A 17373-nucleotide genomic window follows, 5' to 3' on the forward strand; every position below is an offset into this window, starting at 1 on the left:
AATTTCTATATTAGTAATTATTTCTTTATACCAAACATTTAATTAATTCAAAAAAATAAAGACTTCGTATTGTGACTGCATGAAAAAGACTTCCTTTTGGAAGACCAACTTTATTGAAAATAGATGACAATTTAATTTGTAACATCTCGTATTTTAGTATATTTTTACTAAAAAATTATTTTTAATAATTCAAAAATTTATTCTCTTATTTTATAATTATCAGATATTTTAAATGGATTATTTTATGATCTTTAAATTATGAAAATTAAATTGTTATGTTTCTTAATATTTATTTACTGTTGTACATTTAAATTGTTCTTCTTTTAATTTAATTGATTGTGGGAATTAATTATTTTATTTTCATTGTATTATTACGTTTAATTTAATTTAATTGATTTGTTGTTTTAAAATCATTTTCGTTGGATCATTTTCTGTGACCCAAGATGTGAGGATTGGACCTCATTTCTTTCCCTTCATTTTTCTTTTTCTCCTTTTTCTTTTCTTTCTTTTCTTTTTCCCCAGTTTTCCCCCCCATCCCGCGCGACGCACTCTCTCTCTCTCTCTCTCTCTCTCTCTCTCTCTCTCTCTCTCCGTACGATTTCATCTTCCACCCAGCCTACCGCCGTGAGCCGCCGGTGACCGACACCGCCCCCTCCGTCCACCTCCTCACAAGCCGGCGACCCTTCCCCGTAAATCGCAGCTCCTCCATCACCGACGTTCTCCTCCACGCACGGCTTGAAGTCGTGGCGTTCCTTGTGCTCGCGCACCGCCGTCGCGCCGCCTCCGGCCACCATCTCTTCACCACTTCATCCACGACCTCTTGGCAACCCAATGGACCCAACCCCGACTCCGATCCATCACCGATGAAGTACAACCAAGCCCATCTCCGATTTCAACTTTTTGGCCTTAAAACCACCCTTTGCGCCGCCACTCACGGCAAACCACCACCACCATTGGCTTCACCGACCTCTCTAGGCCCTACCCTATCAATTTCGGGTCTTAGTTTGTCCCCATTCAAAAGTGAGTATTTGAGACCCACGGCCACAGTGTATTTTACACTGTTACGTTGCTGAGTCACCACTTCTTGCACCTCCGTGATCCTTCGAAAATCATATTATAGCGCTGTAAGTATTTTTCCAAAGAACTATTGTGATTTAAATATATTTTTGCACTAACTCACATTATTGTGATCTGGTTGGTTGGACATGCCGGACTGAGTCCGAGAAGTTCGGGGGTCAGATGGACTATGGACGGAGTTGTGTGATTGATTGGTATTGTGAATTGTTGGTTGTTGGTTTTGGTGTTCATGTACATAGCATATTGCACGCATGATCATGTTTGTAAAGGAAACTGGGTTTTCGTGTACATGCACCATGTTCATGTGTTTCATGAAAACTGGATTTTCATGTGTTAAAGGATTTTGGGTGCATGTGTATCACGACCCCAAGCCGAGATGAGATATTATCTCGGTGAAGCTCCTCTGGTCACTCGGGAGCGGAATATACTGAGTGACGTCCCCTGGATTGTCGCTGGGCGACGATGGGATCGGATGAGATGATCTCGTGCTGACTCCGTGGCCCCTTTGCTGGTGGGGGATAGAGGATGCTTGGCCACGTACGCGCTGGTCGCGGAACTGGGCATCGCTCATTGCGTAGTGGGTGCTTGGCCACTAACGTGCTGGATGCGGAACTGAGCATCGCTACGAAGCCAGGACGTGCAGATGATCCCTAGGAAAGATCATGGTGCATTGGTTAATGGAATATTGGGTTATTTTCTGGGAAAATGACAAAGTATTGTTTTTTGGCCAAAATGAAATTTTGGCGTGTGTTGGAAAATATCTATTTTCGAGAAAAATAGTATTTTTGGATTTAATGCATATCTCATCATATGCATGCATGTTAGTAGCATTAATGTATTTTTATCTCGTGGTTATTTGGGTTATACTTACCTGTAGTACCATTTTGTGGTAACGCAGATTTTGATGCAGAGGAGGATGAGGGTGAGCCTGAGGAGTCGGCTCCGCCCGAGGAGTGATTGGATCACTCGTATTTGGTTGGGATTTGTAAACATTTATTATGGATGACTGTATAATTTTTAAACCTTTTATCTGATTGTTTAAATTGTATTAACAATTCTGGTACTTAGTTGTATTAATTATCCGCTGCGTTGTTTTTTTACACTGTTGCATGTATACACACTTGGTACTAACGTTGGGATGTGTGACCCTGTTATCATCATCCCGGTATCTCGATTTCCGTATCTCCTTACATAGGGGTCGTGAGCGCCACATAATTAACCTCATACTGACATATATATTATTCAAAATTGTCACATATATAATTTTTTACCTGTGCATATATATGGAAAAATAAGAAGAATTCCACCCAAATTACCATCTAGTTATAATCACCCTAAAAATATTAATTTTGACAGTTGCCCCTCAAATAAGAAGAACATGAAAAATAATAAAAACATTAAAAAATAATTCTAAAAAATTATAAAAAAAATTGAAAATAGAATAATTAAAAAAAATACTTTTTTTTCAAGAATTTCAAGACCGTAAAAAGAAAAAAAATAATTGGTTGAGAAAAATGAAGAATAAAATATATTTTTAAAAAAATAATAATAAAAAAAAAACTAAATTTTTTTATAAATTCAGCTGTTCGTGCGACCTAGCCTATGTGGAGAGTCTTGCGTGATAGAGAAAAGAGTATGAGAAGTCAGAGAAGAAGCCTCTTAGAAGCCTAAATTAGCAGTCAATGGATTCCAATTTCCATATATAAAACCATGTTTTGTGGTTTCATTAGATTCATAGATTGTCGTTACCTCAGACGAGAAGTCTGGAATTTTCGGCGTACTGTTTATGTTACGGCGGCTTTGGATTCACTTGACATGATGGGACACCAGTGCAAAGATCCTGAAGTTGACGTCGTGCGTCACAACAAAGCTGGTGACCTTACGTACATCCGTCCCTCTTACTTACTTTGGTCGTTACCTTCTCTTGTGGATAAAAGGCCCAAAATCTTGTCCAGTTGGGGCATATACTTCTTTCCTGGGCTGCAAATTTTATTCCCACCCTCTTAAGTTAACATGTTGTTGGGCCTCAACACTGCACGCTAATGTACCTTACGACATGTCGCTTTTTCAGATGCGCCTATTCTGGATTGCAACGCATGTCGGAGTGGCTCCCATACGGTTTGAGATCCGCCGGTTTTCTCCCTTTTAATCGGATGGATGCCACGTGTGAGAATACCAAATCTGATGGTCAATTTGTCCCCACACCACATCTCACTAAAAAGCAGACGTTAACGGCACCGACAAGGCGGCGAAGGTTCGTTTTTAGCCCTCTGGACTGTATCCCCTTCGCTTATTATTTTCCCAAACGTACTCTTCCCTCAAGAACCCGATTTCATCGGCGGACGCTCTGATTTACAGCCACCGGACGGCTATGGTATATTTTCCGAGGACTGAGAGTTGAAGCTGACGAATGAGATTTGTTGTGGAGGAGCAGGGAAGTTAAGGACCGAGAGTGCAAATGGCAAGCACGAAACTAAGCGCTCCTACCCTTCCGAAATCGGGAGCAATTTCTAAAGGCTACAACTTCGCCTCAACTTGGGAACAGGTATATGCGATTGACTTATTCTTCTTTGCTGTATATATGATATCGAGCTTTGTTGTTTCAAGATCTACATTTTTAAATCCGAAATCTTGCTTTGCTGGTATTGGATCTGTGCGCTTCTTTATGATCGCAAACTCTTCCTCTGTTTGAAATTTTCTTCGGTGGCGCAGAATACTCCCCTAACGGATCAGCAACAAGCAGCAATTCTAACGCTGTCTCATGCGGTTGCGGAACGACCCTTTCCGCCCAATCTTGCACTAGACCATGTCTCCCACCCGGACAACGCCTTGTCCGTTTCCGTTTCCGTTTCCGCTAAGGACACCCCTCTCCAAGATTCTGGCCCTGCTATCCAACCTTTCTTGGTCAATACAAACCAGGTAATGTCGTATCCTTGTTCGTTTCTTATCTACATCTTAAGGCTTATGCTTCTACTTCAGACGGCATTCTTTATTAGTCTTTAATTAAGATCTTGCTCATATCTCTTGCACAAGATCACTGCTATACCCATTCTCATGCAATATGTTTGTTTTTTCCGCCCGTCTGCATTCTGTGATATTTATGGATCTTTGGGCAGCACCTTTGGGGGCTTTTGGCCGATTCATGCTTTGTGGCTTGTCGGGTAGAGTCTTGACAATGTGGGGTTAAAATCAATCCTCGTTCTTTAAGGATTTGTACTATGCTTCTCGTTTTATAATGTCACCATTGCTTCAACAAGGAGAAAGCAGCCAAGATCTTTAAGAGTATATTGTTGAATAGGGAACAACTTACCTCAAATTGATCCTGTTAAATTTTAATCATTCCTCTTCTTTTGGTCCCAAACGAGCGTTTGATAGAAGTTGTATCGATAGATTGTTTGGTTCCGTGGTAACTGAGCTTTACATCTATAGTTTTTGCTTTGCATCATCTGCCTCTCCTTTATGTTGCAGTTTTACAAATGGTTTACTGGTCTTGAGTCGTCTATGAAGTCAGAGGTTAGTTATGATTTCCCATTGTAACATGATTAATTTTGTCGTTAGTGTGAATAATTGCTAATTCCACCTCATTCTTTTCTATCCTTAGACAGATGAGAAATATCAACAATATGTAACCACTTTAACAGAGCGCATACAGACATGTGATGGTTTACTTGGCCAGGTAAGGTTATTATGTACATCTATCGTGTTACCAAATTTTCCATTGCTGATTGACTCTTTCACAGAACTTTTTTCTGACTATACAGTGGTGAACTATTTTATTTTTAAGATGTCTGAGCTCCCTCTGGTGCAGGTGGATGACACCCTGGCTTTATTTGATGAACTACAGCTGCAGCATCAAGCAGTAGCTACAAAGACTAAAACTCTTCATGATGCATGTGACCGGCTGGTGTGTTTTTCTCTCCTTTCATATCCTTCTTTTTTTCAATGTTTCACTCGCATACCTGTTGACTGGTGTAAATGTTAATGTCAAGTCCTGAGAACTCAAATATGGCTTCATTCTGACATGATAAAGATTGAGCATGGTCCTTTTCCTCGGCATTAAAAAATGTAAAGGAAATTCATTAGTTGATCGCGTTATTTTTATTGCTTACCCTTGGGAGACGCAGTAAAAGAAAACATGATTAGTGTTAATGTTGCTTGCGTTAGTTGATTGTGTTATGTTGGACGTATGATAATTCTGGATTTGAAATTTTTGCCACACCTCACAAACTACCTTATGCAATAAAGCTGTTTGGTTGAAATAGTCAATCTGTCTTCTCATTTTACCCTTTTTGTTGCAGGTTATGGAGAAGCAAAGACTGATTGAGTTTGCAGAAGCACTTCGTAGTAAACTCAAGTACTTTGATGAATTGGAGAATGTAAGGTTTGAATGCTATCTTATCTAGAGTTTCTGATTGCGTTAAATCTCTCAATTAATAGTCTAGTACCATACAATATTCAACAGAAGAGGCCCACAATAAAAATATTAATCAAGTGATGGGAAAAGGTTTGGAACAACAGTTTGATATGTAAAAACTAGCAGCTTCCTACAAATAAAGTTATCATCATCTGTCAAAACCTCTTCCATAGTCACTCTGGTTTATTCAATCTTCTACATGTTCAAAAGTAGAGTGCTTCTCTAAGGAATTCTTGAGTCACCTCCAAACTAGGTCAGTAATCATGTATATTTTTGTACATAAAAATATTCTCGTATCTTTTGTGATAAGATATACAGTAGCTATGTAATACAATATTGATTATGAAACCAACATCATTATTAATTATGTAAGGGAAAACTCATAAACAAAGAATCCTCAACTGCTACTGCTGACAGACTTAATTTGTTAAAATTGTGTCTTCCTTTCTTATTTACTTTTGACCACTGTTTGTAACACTAAAATAATGTGTTTGGAACTATTTATTCACTTTCTCTTATATGGGAGCTTTTGCATGTGCCAATTTCTACGTATTATTTATTTTCTTTTAGTAACAATAGGCAATTTTAGCTATGCAAACTTGAATCAAACTGAATATTATCATTTGAAGTTTGTGTAGAGCTCCTATATGCTTTGTTGCCAGTGGTTGAAGTTGTGGCTTCAATCCTTCATGGCTGGATGAGTTTTATTTACATATATACATGCATACATACATGAAATAACAGTTTTGAACAATTTTATGCAAAGTGTTTATCTAATTTGACCACTACGTGCAGATTTCTTCAAATTTTTATTCCCCAAATATGAACGTTGGAAATGAAAACTTTGTCCCTCTGCTGAAGCAGCTTGATGAGTGCATTTCGTAAGTGGATGATTTATACATCAGTGATTTTCTATAATTTTTTAGGTTGTGCATTACTTGGTTAAAAACCTTGTGAGTTTGTAGTTGGGGCACTGTATTATTGTTATTTGTAGGTAACAGCGCAGTGCTATTTTACCATTATTAAATGTGTGCCTATTTTAGGTATGTTGAAAACAATCCAGAGTATTTAGAATCCAGTGTTTACTTGCTCAAGTTTCGACAACTTCAGGTAACACAAATTATTCTGATGTTAACATTTATGAGGTAATTGAGTGGGTGAAAACCAAAGTTTCCATCCTTTTCTAGGGTGTGAAACTATTGTCATTATGATTTATTTTGACTTCCAATAACATAAGAAACTTACATGTTTGACAGTCTCGAGCTCTGGGCATGATCCGTTCTCATGTACTTTCTGTTCTCAAAAGTGCTTCTTCTCAGGTGAACTGAGCATATGCACTTGAATGGTTGTCACACACACAGATACATAGGTAGATGGTAGAGGTTTCAGGCTTCAGTTATGTTATTCCCTTTGTCAGGTCCAGGCAGCAATCCGATCTAGTGGCAGCGGAAAAACAGCTGTCTCTGAAGGTGTAGAGGCGTCTGTTATATATGTTCGTTTCAAAGCAGCAGCAAGTGAGGTAACCATTTTCTTTGGCTTCAAAATAAAGCTGTTATATGAACGGAAAAATCTAATTCCAGACTACCCACTACACCGGTGAGTGAAGTCGGGCATAAAAAAACGTAAATCTTTTTAACTCTACCAGGATCTATTTGATTTGGGAATAGGATTTGTGCTACAACTTGATCTTTCTAGATCTTTGTTGTCTGGAGGCAACTTAAGCTTATATGTTTTTGCAGCTTAAGCCAGTGCTGGAGGGAATTGAAAGCAGATCATCAAGGAAAGAATATGTTCAACTTCTTGCAGAATGCCACAGATTATATTGTGAACAGCGGCTTTCCTTGGTGAGCTGATTGTTTGTTTTGAAGATAATTTTATTATTTCATTAGTTGGTCAGTTGGTTATGATTCTTATGTCTCATGCTATCCAGGTAAGAGGCATAGTGCATCAACGGATATCTGAATTTGCAAAGAAAGAGTCCTTGCCATCATTAACTAGATCTGGATGTGCATATCTAATGCAGGTAGGATTGATTTTGATAAACAAATGGGAATAGCTGTAGTCGATCCTGTATCTCCTTGTTGATTAAAGCAAGTTTGAGGAATTGCATTTATATGACAAGATTCTGTCGCCAATATTTTATTTGCTGGTGTCTCAGGCCTCTAACTTAATAACTTGTGTTTAAATCTTGGTTGATTGAGTTTTTGCGTCCTTTCCTTTTCTCTGGGTCCTTTGATTGACACTATTATGAACTGCAGGTCTGTCAGCTTGAACATCAGCTCTTTGATCATTTTTTTCCCATCTTCTTCTGAGGACGCTTCAAGTCTGGCTCCCTTAATAGATCCCCTGTGAGTTTTGAAGCTATTTTTACTTATCAAAAAGTTTTCAAGCCTTATAAAAAAAAAAAAAATAGTTTTCAAGCCTTTTTTTCCATAGTTGGTTTTTTTCCTTCCCCCCCTCCATCTTTTCTTTCCTATCTTTTTCTTTTCACTTTTTTGAGGTTGATAAGTAGCTTAGATTTAGTGTTTTTAACTATTTTAAAATGTATAGCAATGAATGAAAGTAGTAACTCATTGTCTCAGAAATGAAATTTCAGGTTTAGGTTATATTGGATGATCTTGAATGGAAACTTATCCACGGGTGCTTTAATCTCTTAGAATTCAGTACATTATTTGGGAGATTATTATATTACATTAAGTAATCCTTAAATGTTTTTAATTTTGGGTTTTCATGAAAACTAGGAAATATATTTTTTCTTTTTGGCCAAAGAAAGTTCCCTTAACTTGTCTGAGGGAGTTCTCTTATTGTTGCTTGTTAAATTTGGGACATAAGTTGTCTTTTCTGGTTTAAGGTCCTAAGGAGATCACCATTTTTTTGATTTATTTTTTATCTTTTTGTTCGTTCTTCCCACTTTTTTTTCCATAGAATTGAAGTATCAGACAACTTTGGAAAGTTGTTGGCATGTAACCTTCTTTGTATACCTACAGTAGAAATCCATTATTCATTTCTATACTTCTGATCTTTTTTCGACGTTGGAGTTATTCAACATAGGTTTTGCTTGTTTATTTTCATCGTCAGATCATATTGAATTCTTGTGACAGTGATAACTTATCTTGCAGCTCTACATATTTATATGACACACTCCGCCCAAAACTTATTCATGAAACAAATATCAATTTTCTGTGTGAACTTGTTGATATCCTCAAAGCTGAAGTCTTGGGAGAACAGCTAAATAGGCGGAGTGAACCGTTAGCTGGGCTACGCCCAACATTACAAAGAATTTTAGCAGATGTTCATGAGAGGTTGACTTTTCGTGCTCGAACACATATTCGTGATGAGGTACTTTCTATTCTTGATCCATTACTCATTAATACTGCAGTGTATATACCAACCATTTTTTAAAAGAAAAAAAATCAGCATATCTCTTGCTGGCCGGCTCTGAAAGCTTGTTCACCTGATTTCTTTACATGAGTCATGGGATTTTACTCATAAAAAAAAAAAACTTGTTTCATGTGTTAGTCAGAGACGGCATTGATTTTCTTCTACGATGATGGTGTTTCTATGTGTCCTTCTATCTAATTGAATATGAAGATGGTCTTGGGCGTTGATGCCTTTTGAGGCATTGTGGCTTTCCTTTTTTTTTTTGATAAGTCGGCATTGAAGCTTTCACTTGTCGGTGGGGAGATAAATTTTTTTGGATCAGTAAATAATAATTTTATCGATGATAGAAAGTAGGCATAGTCAAGTACACAGGGCGTATACAAGAACAACACCCGCCATTGTTATACTATGGATACAAGGAAGTCATAAAAACTCATGCCATTGAAATCGGTGGGGAGATAAATTAAAGAGTCATGCTACAAACATGGACAGAATGCATGGACCATGCACAGATGAAAGCAAAACTCTTTTACTGACTGTTCATGTGAACAGAGATGAATAATAATTTTTTTTTTGCCTTCGTCTGTGTATGCTCCATGCATTCCTTCCATGCATATGTCATTTCTCTAAATAAAAAGGGAAAACTTAATTCCTTCCTACATGGTCATTTACCTGATGGTCATTTTGGTAAATTTAATACTGTTGATCTCTCTGGTATGTGTTAGATCATAAATTGTCCTCAGTTTGTGGGGGAAAAATACTGAATCTGGATTGAGTGATCGGTTACAAGTAGCATTGAGTGTTGTGCAAGTATGTATGAATACATTTACAGAGTTATAGGCTTAGAAACCATAAATGGGCTCATGGAGGGATTAAAAAGGTGGTTTTACTCATCTGGAGTTGTGTATTCTATTGTACCTGACGTTTGTGACTTGGCATGTTTTAGTGAAATGCATAAAACGCTTAAGAGTTGGACAGCATATTCATTTTCCTTGGGCTCTAAGATAGCTTCTGTGCTAAGATCAGTTTTGTAGTGTGCTTTTTCTCTTTCTCCATCCTGAATTTCTGTGGAAGCCATTATTTCTTGATATATGTTGATTTGGTTTTGAAGCTTTTGCTTTTTTCTTATGTAGATAGCAAACTATTTGCCTTCTGATGAAGACTTGGATTACCCTGTGAAGCTGGAACAATCTGTTGAGAATGAATCAGAAGCTACTGTTGTAATGTGCCTTGAACTGCTTTTTGTAGCTTTGTATAAACAAGCATGACTATAAGACATATATACATATATATATACACACATATAAAGCATATGACTATAAGACTTGTGTTGCTTGGCAAAGATTCACTCATGCAGTTTCTGTTGTCCTGCATATTAAAGTTAGAGTCTCTTTGCAAATTTGGACAATCTTATTAATAATTTTGGCAATTCATGTATTTATTCTTTGATGCCCTCAGGCAGGATGTAAGTAATAGCATGGAATGCTGGCAACTTATTCACACACACACACACACACACATTTATTTTTGTGTATATATATAGATATAGATATAGATGGCATGCCAATAAAGGCACTTCATTCACTTGAAATATGTGATGAAGAAATACAGTATGAGATTACTGTAGGGAATCGGGATGCTGCAGTGAACTAGAAATTTCTTCGTTAATCCTTCTGTTGGATGCCTGTTGGGTGTCCAACTTGTAGGAGTGTTATCCACATGCTGATTTGGCAGAAGTCGCACCTCTCTTTTTGGTAGTGGTCAGAGTGGAACGATGTATATTGTGTTCCTCTTGTGGCTGTTGCCTGCATATGTTGACTCAGATGTATTTATTCCTGCTTGTTTATCAAACTGTAGGCCGAGGAAAATCCAGATGTATTTAAAACTTGGTATCCACCACTTGAGAAAACTCTATCATTGCTTTCAAAGTTATATCGCCGCTTAGAGCCAGGAGTTTTCACAGGTCTAGCACAGGTATTTTAATATTTGCTATGCTATTCATCTTTTTAATTCCCTTTCTTACACTTCTCTGAAAGTTTGGTCTTGGTATTTTTATCAGGAAGCTGTAGAAGTTTGCTCCATATCAATCCAAGTAAGTATGCTAAAGAACAATTATTTCTTAGTAGAATGCACTACTGGGAAGTTATCCATATCGGTGCAAGTTATTGTTTTTTAGTTACTGTGTCATCTTTTTCTTTATGAGGAGGCTTCCTATGTTGACTTACTTTTTATGACGCCCATTCGAGCATGTCAATAAACAACTGCTTTTTATGTGTAGCAGTTTTTCTATGTGTTTTTCTAATTAGTTCTTACTTCCATCCGCTACAGAAAGCAAGCAAACTCATTGTAAAGAGGTCATCATTGATGGATGGGCAGCTCTTCCTCATAAAACATCTTCTTATTTTAAGGGAGCAGGTCATATCTCTTCTCTCTTTTGTGTTTCCCTGGTTTTTATTCCATCAAGCAATATTATTGAAATGATTAATAACAACCATTGTGTTCCAGATTGCACCCTTCGATATCGAATTTTCAGTTACACACAAGGAACTGGATTTCTCCCATTTGCTGGTATCTCTCAGGCTAGAGCTCTCATTGACTTGAGAGCATTTCTATTATTTCTTGTTTCTGCTTGCAAATAAGTCACATGTTTGACACTCCTGTGGAGTACATAATTTTTTTTTTTTTTTTTTTTTCTGCTTTTCCATTCTTGCATTTCAAATAAATACATGCCCTTGTGCATTATAATTACAATTTTTGGTCTTGGACTTCATGTTTGACACCTTACAACATTAATGTTTGACACTCCTAGTGAATTCTCAGGCAGCATTAAATGCTTGACAAATTCTGTAAGGCCCACTTCATGCGTCCATCTCTCTCCACTCTAGGCCCTAGAGTGGACTCTCTTTGTTTTGTTTGGCTTGTACAAGGTTTGAAGTATTTTTCACTTTGGTAAGGTCAAACAGGAATCAAAGGGCTATTGCAGGGGGCTGGAATCTGTTGTGTTGATTCTTTTTTTTTTTTTTTTCCTTGATAAGTAAAATCTTTATTGAAGAGAATGAAACTAGGCAATGCCCAAGTACACTGGAAGTATACAAAGTGAGACACCTAATTACATTCTAGTGAGCTGAAAAGAAGATAGAAACTCATGGACATTCCCACCCTTCAGTACAATAGCAGAAAACCACTGTAAAAGAGAATACAAATAAATTCCATATTTCCCACACTGCACGCTCCTTGTTGTTGAAACACCTATCATTCCTTTCAGACCATAAAGACCACATTAAGCACAAAGGTATCATTCGCCACACCGCTGCCAGTTGAGTGCTATTGTGCCTTCTGTTCCAGCATGCTAGTAGTTACACCACACTCTTAGGCATTACTCAGCTCAACCCAGCTCTATTGAGAATACCAGCCCATAACTCCCCAGCCACCTCACATTGTAGAAGCAAGTGATCTATTGATTCCTCATTCCTTGTACACATGTAACACCATTCCGTGACCACCATACCCCGCTTCCTTAGATTATCAACCGTCAATATCTTTCCAAGTGTAGCTGTCCAAGTAAAAAATGCAACTTTAGACGGCACTAAAACCTTCCAAATGCTCTTCCACAGAAAGAATGTGGGCTGTTGAACTGTCAAAGCCTTATAAAAAGATTTGACAGTAAACTCCCCCCCCCCCCCCCCCCCGGTGTATCCACAACATACGATCACCTCCATTACTTCCTAACTTTGCTAAATACAGGTAGCTATAAAAATTTGTAATTTCTTCAAGTTCCCAATCTTGGGCATTTTTAGTAAAAATGACATTCCAAGTTACAATCCCATTTGCACGACACAACAAATCTGAAACTGCTGCTTGATGATTTTCTGTCAAAATTAAAACAACTGGAAAAGCAGTGTAAAGAGGGCTCTCCCCACTGCAAGCATCGAACCAAAACCGGGTTCTTACTCCATCATCCACCTCAAACTTAATATGTTTTTCAAAAGTGTTCCACCCCTTTCTAATAAACTTCCATAAACTTACTCCATAAGACCCCCTACCCTCCTTATAGCACCATCTCCCCCACACACTACCATACTTGTGATCAATAACCGCTCTCCACAATGAGTTCTCTTCCATTTGATACCTCCACAACTACTTCCCTAGGAGTGTCTTATTAAAAGTACTTAAATTTTGCACCCCTAGGGGTGTAAACCGGTCGGTCCGGACAGGAGAAACCAACCGGACCGGACTGGACCGACCAAATGCATGGTTGGTTTCGGTCCAAACACTACATAAATTTCGGTCTTCGGTCCGGTCCCTATGGTGTGTTCGGTCTGGTCCGGTCCGGTCTGGTGATGGACTGAATATTTTCGGTCCATCACCGGACCGGACCGGACCGACCGGTTTACACCCCTACCCCTAACCCACTATTCGCAATCGGACAACTCACCCTTGGCCAACTTACAAGGTGAAATTTAGTTTCCTCCCCCATGCCACTCCACAAGAATGCTCTAAACAATTTTTCAATTCGGTTTGCCACACACACCGGTAATGGGAATAAAGAAAGAAAGATAGTAAGTGGGGAGATTGGAGAGGGTACTTTTGATAAGAGTTAGGCCTCGTTTGCTTTCAAAAAACATCTCATCTCATCTCATCTCATTTAATCATTGCAACTTTTCCAACTTCCAATACAAAATAAAATAAACAATTCAACTTTTTCAAATCCCAAAACAAAAATACTATTAAAAAATATATTCTAACAATATTTTATTCAACTTTTTAATTTTAATCTCATCTCATCTCATCTCTGAAAGCAAACAAGCCCTTAATCTCCCTCCTTTTGATAGATATAGTTTCTTCCACCCCGATAGTCTTTTCTCAATCTTCTCTACCACCCCATCCCAAATGCTCTTTGGCTTGAATGACGCCCCCAAAGGAAGTCCAAGATATTTCATAGGAAGAGAGGCAATTTTACAACCCAACAACTCTGCTAGAGAAACAATATTATTCACATCCCTCACCTGTACCAACTCCGACTTCCCCCAGTTCACCTTGAGTTCCAATACTGCTTCAAAGTACAACAGAACCGCCCTTAGAGCTTGATCTGTTCACTAACGGCATCACAAAAGATGAGTGTATCATCTATAAAAAGTAAGTGGGAGATGAAGCTGACACCATTACTATTGTTTCCCACCGAAAAACTTGCAAGAAATCCCCCCCCCCCTACCACAACCTCTACCATGCGGCTAAAAACTTGACGCAAACCCCTCGAAGTTTGAAAAAAACCACAAGATTTTCCGTTGGCTAATACCGAGAACCGAGCAGTCGAAACACAATGTTTAACCCATTCACACCACCTATCTCCAAAGCCACATCTTCTAAGCATATAGAAGAGGAAGTCCCAACACACATGGTCATAAGCCTTTTTCATGTCTAGCTTGCAAAGGACCCCGGAAGGCCTTCTGTTGTGTTGATTCTGAAATAAATTTTTATGAACTAAATAATGTGGTAGTTTAGTTGTTAGCTTAATAGTGTGATCTCCATTCTTCATTGAGTAGTGATAAAGATGTAACTGTTTTACAACTATTTTACAACTCTATTTGAAATGAATGACATTTTTGTAAAATAATGATACTCTTACAACTGAGTTTTACAACAATGTAAAATAGACTTATGTCTATCATTTTCCTTCTTCATTTGGGTCCTTTTACCAATGAATGAATAGGACAGTGGTCAATTACTAGATAAATTAGAATGTGGTACATTCAAGATCGGAAGTAAAGAACCTATTTTTTTTTTCGTGTTTTCTTCTAATTAGACAATTTATATTATCTTCCACTGTAATGGATATTCTTACCCTGTCGATTCCACTGTCAGGAACATTTAAGACGTATTCTTAGAGGTCAAGCTTCACTATTTGACTGGTCAAGATCAACTTCTTTGGCAAGGACCTTGTCTCCCAGAGTTTTGGAAAGTCAAGTAGATGCAAAGAAGGTTTGTGAGTTTGCCTTGCAACACAATCTTTACATTCGTTGTACAGCACATTCCTTTGTTGACATTTTGGCAGCATCTACTACTTCCACTCCTATGGTATGTTTGGAAGGCATGAGAAAAAAATGTTTGCTGATAAAAGAGGTTATTGGAATGAACAAGTGTGCCTCAAATGAAGACATGTAACTTGTGTTCTTATGAAGTCATTCTGGAATTTAAGCTGTATGTGCAATTTTCTCTGCGTCTTTCGCTAGAAAATAAATAAATAAATAAAAATTTACTATGCTGTTAGAATTCACGGTCATACTCCATGTACCATAGTTGTGCCTTTTGCACTTACCAAGAAAGATTTATTACTTATCAAAAAATTGATAGTCATACTGCTTATGCTTTCTATGAATGCTTCAGTTACTGAAGGCTGTTGGTACCATTAGTTTGTGCGTCTTTTGTCAGTCTCTCGTTTGTGCTCCTTATGGATTATTCAATTAGCTAATAATATTTTTTTCTAAACCATGGTGATTGCTTTGTTCCTCTTCTAATTATGTCACAAACTAATGATTTTAGGGAATAACTGAAGTTTTGTGGATGGGTGGTTGTCAGTTCTGTTTCAAGTTCTGTCAATACCATGATGCTTGTTGGAACTATTATTGATAATTTATCAAACTATTTCTTTGTAATGCCATTTCCCTTACTTTGGTAGTTCATTTATCTGCAGGATCTTGAAAAAAGCCTAAAAGTCACTTGTGAGGAGTTCATTATGTCAGTCACTAAGCTAGTTGTGGATCCTATGCTTTCATTTGTTACCAAGGTTTGTCTTTTTCATCAGTATTTAAGTAGTTAGAATTCAGAATATAATGCTGGAAACTTCTAGCTAGCTAATAAGACACGAGGCTCTGGATTTCAAGTGTGGAGTCAGTCGACTCAGTCCATCAGATCTGCACTTGTTGAAAAGGGAAAAAAAAAACTGACGTGACTTCATTTCTGGGAAAGAGTGAGAAATGTACATTCTTGAATCTCATCTCTCTTAACCTTGTGTCTCAAAGATGACTTCATATCAGTCTACAACTAATGCGCCACAAATGTATATAAAAACCTACTCCACTGATGATTTGCAGTATTAAGGTGTGGGTGGGCTGCCTAACCACGATTGCCAGTAATCATTAGAGATTAAAATTTTTGCATATTTGTATGTTAATTTTAGTTTTCGTGGAGTTTCAATCAGAGTCATACTTTGTCGTTTTAGAAGAACTATAAAGTCTAAAAAAGTTTCAAATTTGTTTTTATAGGTGACAGCTGTGAAATTTGCCCTATCCTCCGGCAATCAAAATCAAAAGCTTGAGTCAGTTATGGCCAAACCACTTAAGGATCAAGCTTTTGCTACTCCAGATAAGGTGGCTGAACTTATTCAGAAGGTATCAAAATCATGCAATTATGTTTATGGAGCATTCTTTAAAAAGTTCTCCTGATTTTTGCTTTGAAAATGGGAATTATATTAAACATGAGGGTGGTTGGTAACATGCACGTGCACATGATATATCTCATATTAAACAGGTAAGTGCTGCTATTCAGCAAGAGTTGCCAACAGTGATGGCAAAGATGAAGCTATATCTGCAGAACACATCAACACGGACAATACTTTTCAAACCAATAAAGTGAGTTAATGATTCAAACGCATAGTTGGCAATTTGTTCGTCCAATCTAGAGTGTGTACACTTTGATATTTGTTTTTGTTTTTGTTTTTATTTGGGTATTATAGAACAAACATTGTGGAAGCCCACGTACAAGTACAGTCCATGCTAAAAGCAGAATATTCCACTGAAGAGATAGAAAGCGTCATCAATATGGTGTCGATACAGGATCTGCAAACACAACTTGATAATCTCTTATAAGGTGAAGACCATCGAATTTCCTAATGCCAAATATTTCCATCAGTAAGATGATCTTGAGCGTTATTCTTGCTGTGGAACCATGAGGTTGATGGTAGATAAATAGGAAATGAATTCGACATGGAGGCACATCATGATCTATAGTTTTTCTTTGGTAGAATCCATATCAAGTCATATTATTTGGTTGCTGGTAGATAAATAGGAAATGAATTCGACATACTATGCTGTTAATTATCTCCATAAACAATCACTTCATATACTAATATTGCTTGGGATAATTCTTGCATCATGATAGTGTTTTTGGCAGTATATTAACTATATGAAATTGATGAGATAACAAGTTATACCAGAAACTATTTATGCCAGAAATTGACAACAGGAGTATGCAGCACAAGAGTCGGCCAATACATTTAAATATTTTTAAAAATAAAAAAATACATCAATATACTTAAAAACACTTCTTTAATCACTAACTAAAAATAAAAAATAAAAAATAAAATTTGCCAATCGGTTACTTTTTTCTCTCTGCTCCAACTTGATGGAGAAATGGTTACTGACTCAGTAGTACTAAGGGATTCAGAGCAGTGTTTTGGAATTCATACCGTACCAGTTGGTACTGTTGAAATTTTTTGTACCGAT

At 37.5% G+C, this 17373-nt stretch overlaps 1 protein-coding gene across 1 annotated transcript; it reads left to right on the forward strand.

Annotated features, from left to right (window-relative positions):
• Positions 1-3339: 3339 nt before the first annotated feature.
• Positions 3340-17083, forward strand: LOC121260990 (conserved oligomeric Golgi complex subunit 3-like). The gene is given in 25 exon segments (XM_041163122.1): positions 3340-3622; positions 3790-3996; positions 4546-4590; positions 4679-4753; positions 4886-4981; positions 5376-5453; positions 6287-6372; positions 6535-6601; positions 6748-6810; positions 6909-7010; positions 7231-7335; positions 7422-7514; positions 7750-7782; positions 7784-7839; positions 8611-8830; positions 10006-10092; positions 10730-10846; positions 10932-10964; positions 11201-11287; positions 11378-11440; positions 14735-14851; positions 15564-15656; positions 16135-16260; positions 16400-16500; positions 16605-17083. Coding segments are annotated over 25 exon segments (2370 nt in total). The 5' UTR covers positions 3340-3535; the 3' UTR covers positions 16738-17083.
• Positions 17084-17373: the final 290 nt, after the last annotated feature.

Source organism: Juglans microcarpa x Juglans regia, chromosome 4D (assembly GCF_004785595.1).
Source record: "Juglans microcarpa x Juglans regia isolate MS1-56 chromosome 4D, Jm3101_v1.0, whole genome shotgun sequence".
In the NCBI taxonomy this organism is placed as follows: domain Eukaryota; kingdom Viridiplantae; phylum Streptophyta; class Magnoliopsida; order Fagales; family Juglandaceae; genus Juglans; species Juglans microcarpa x Juglans regia.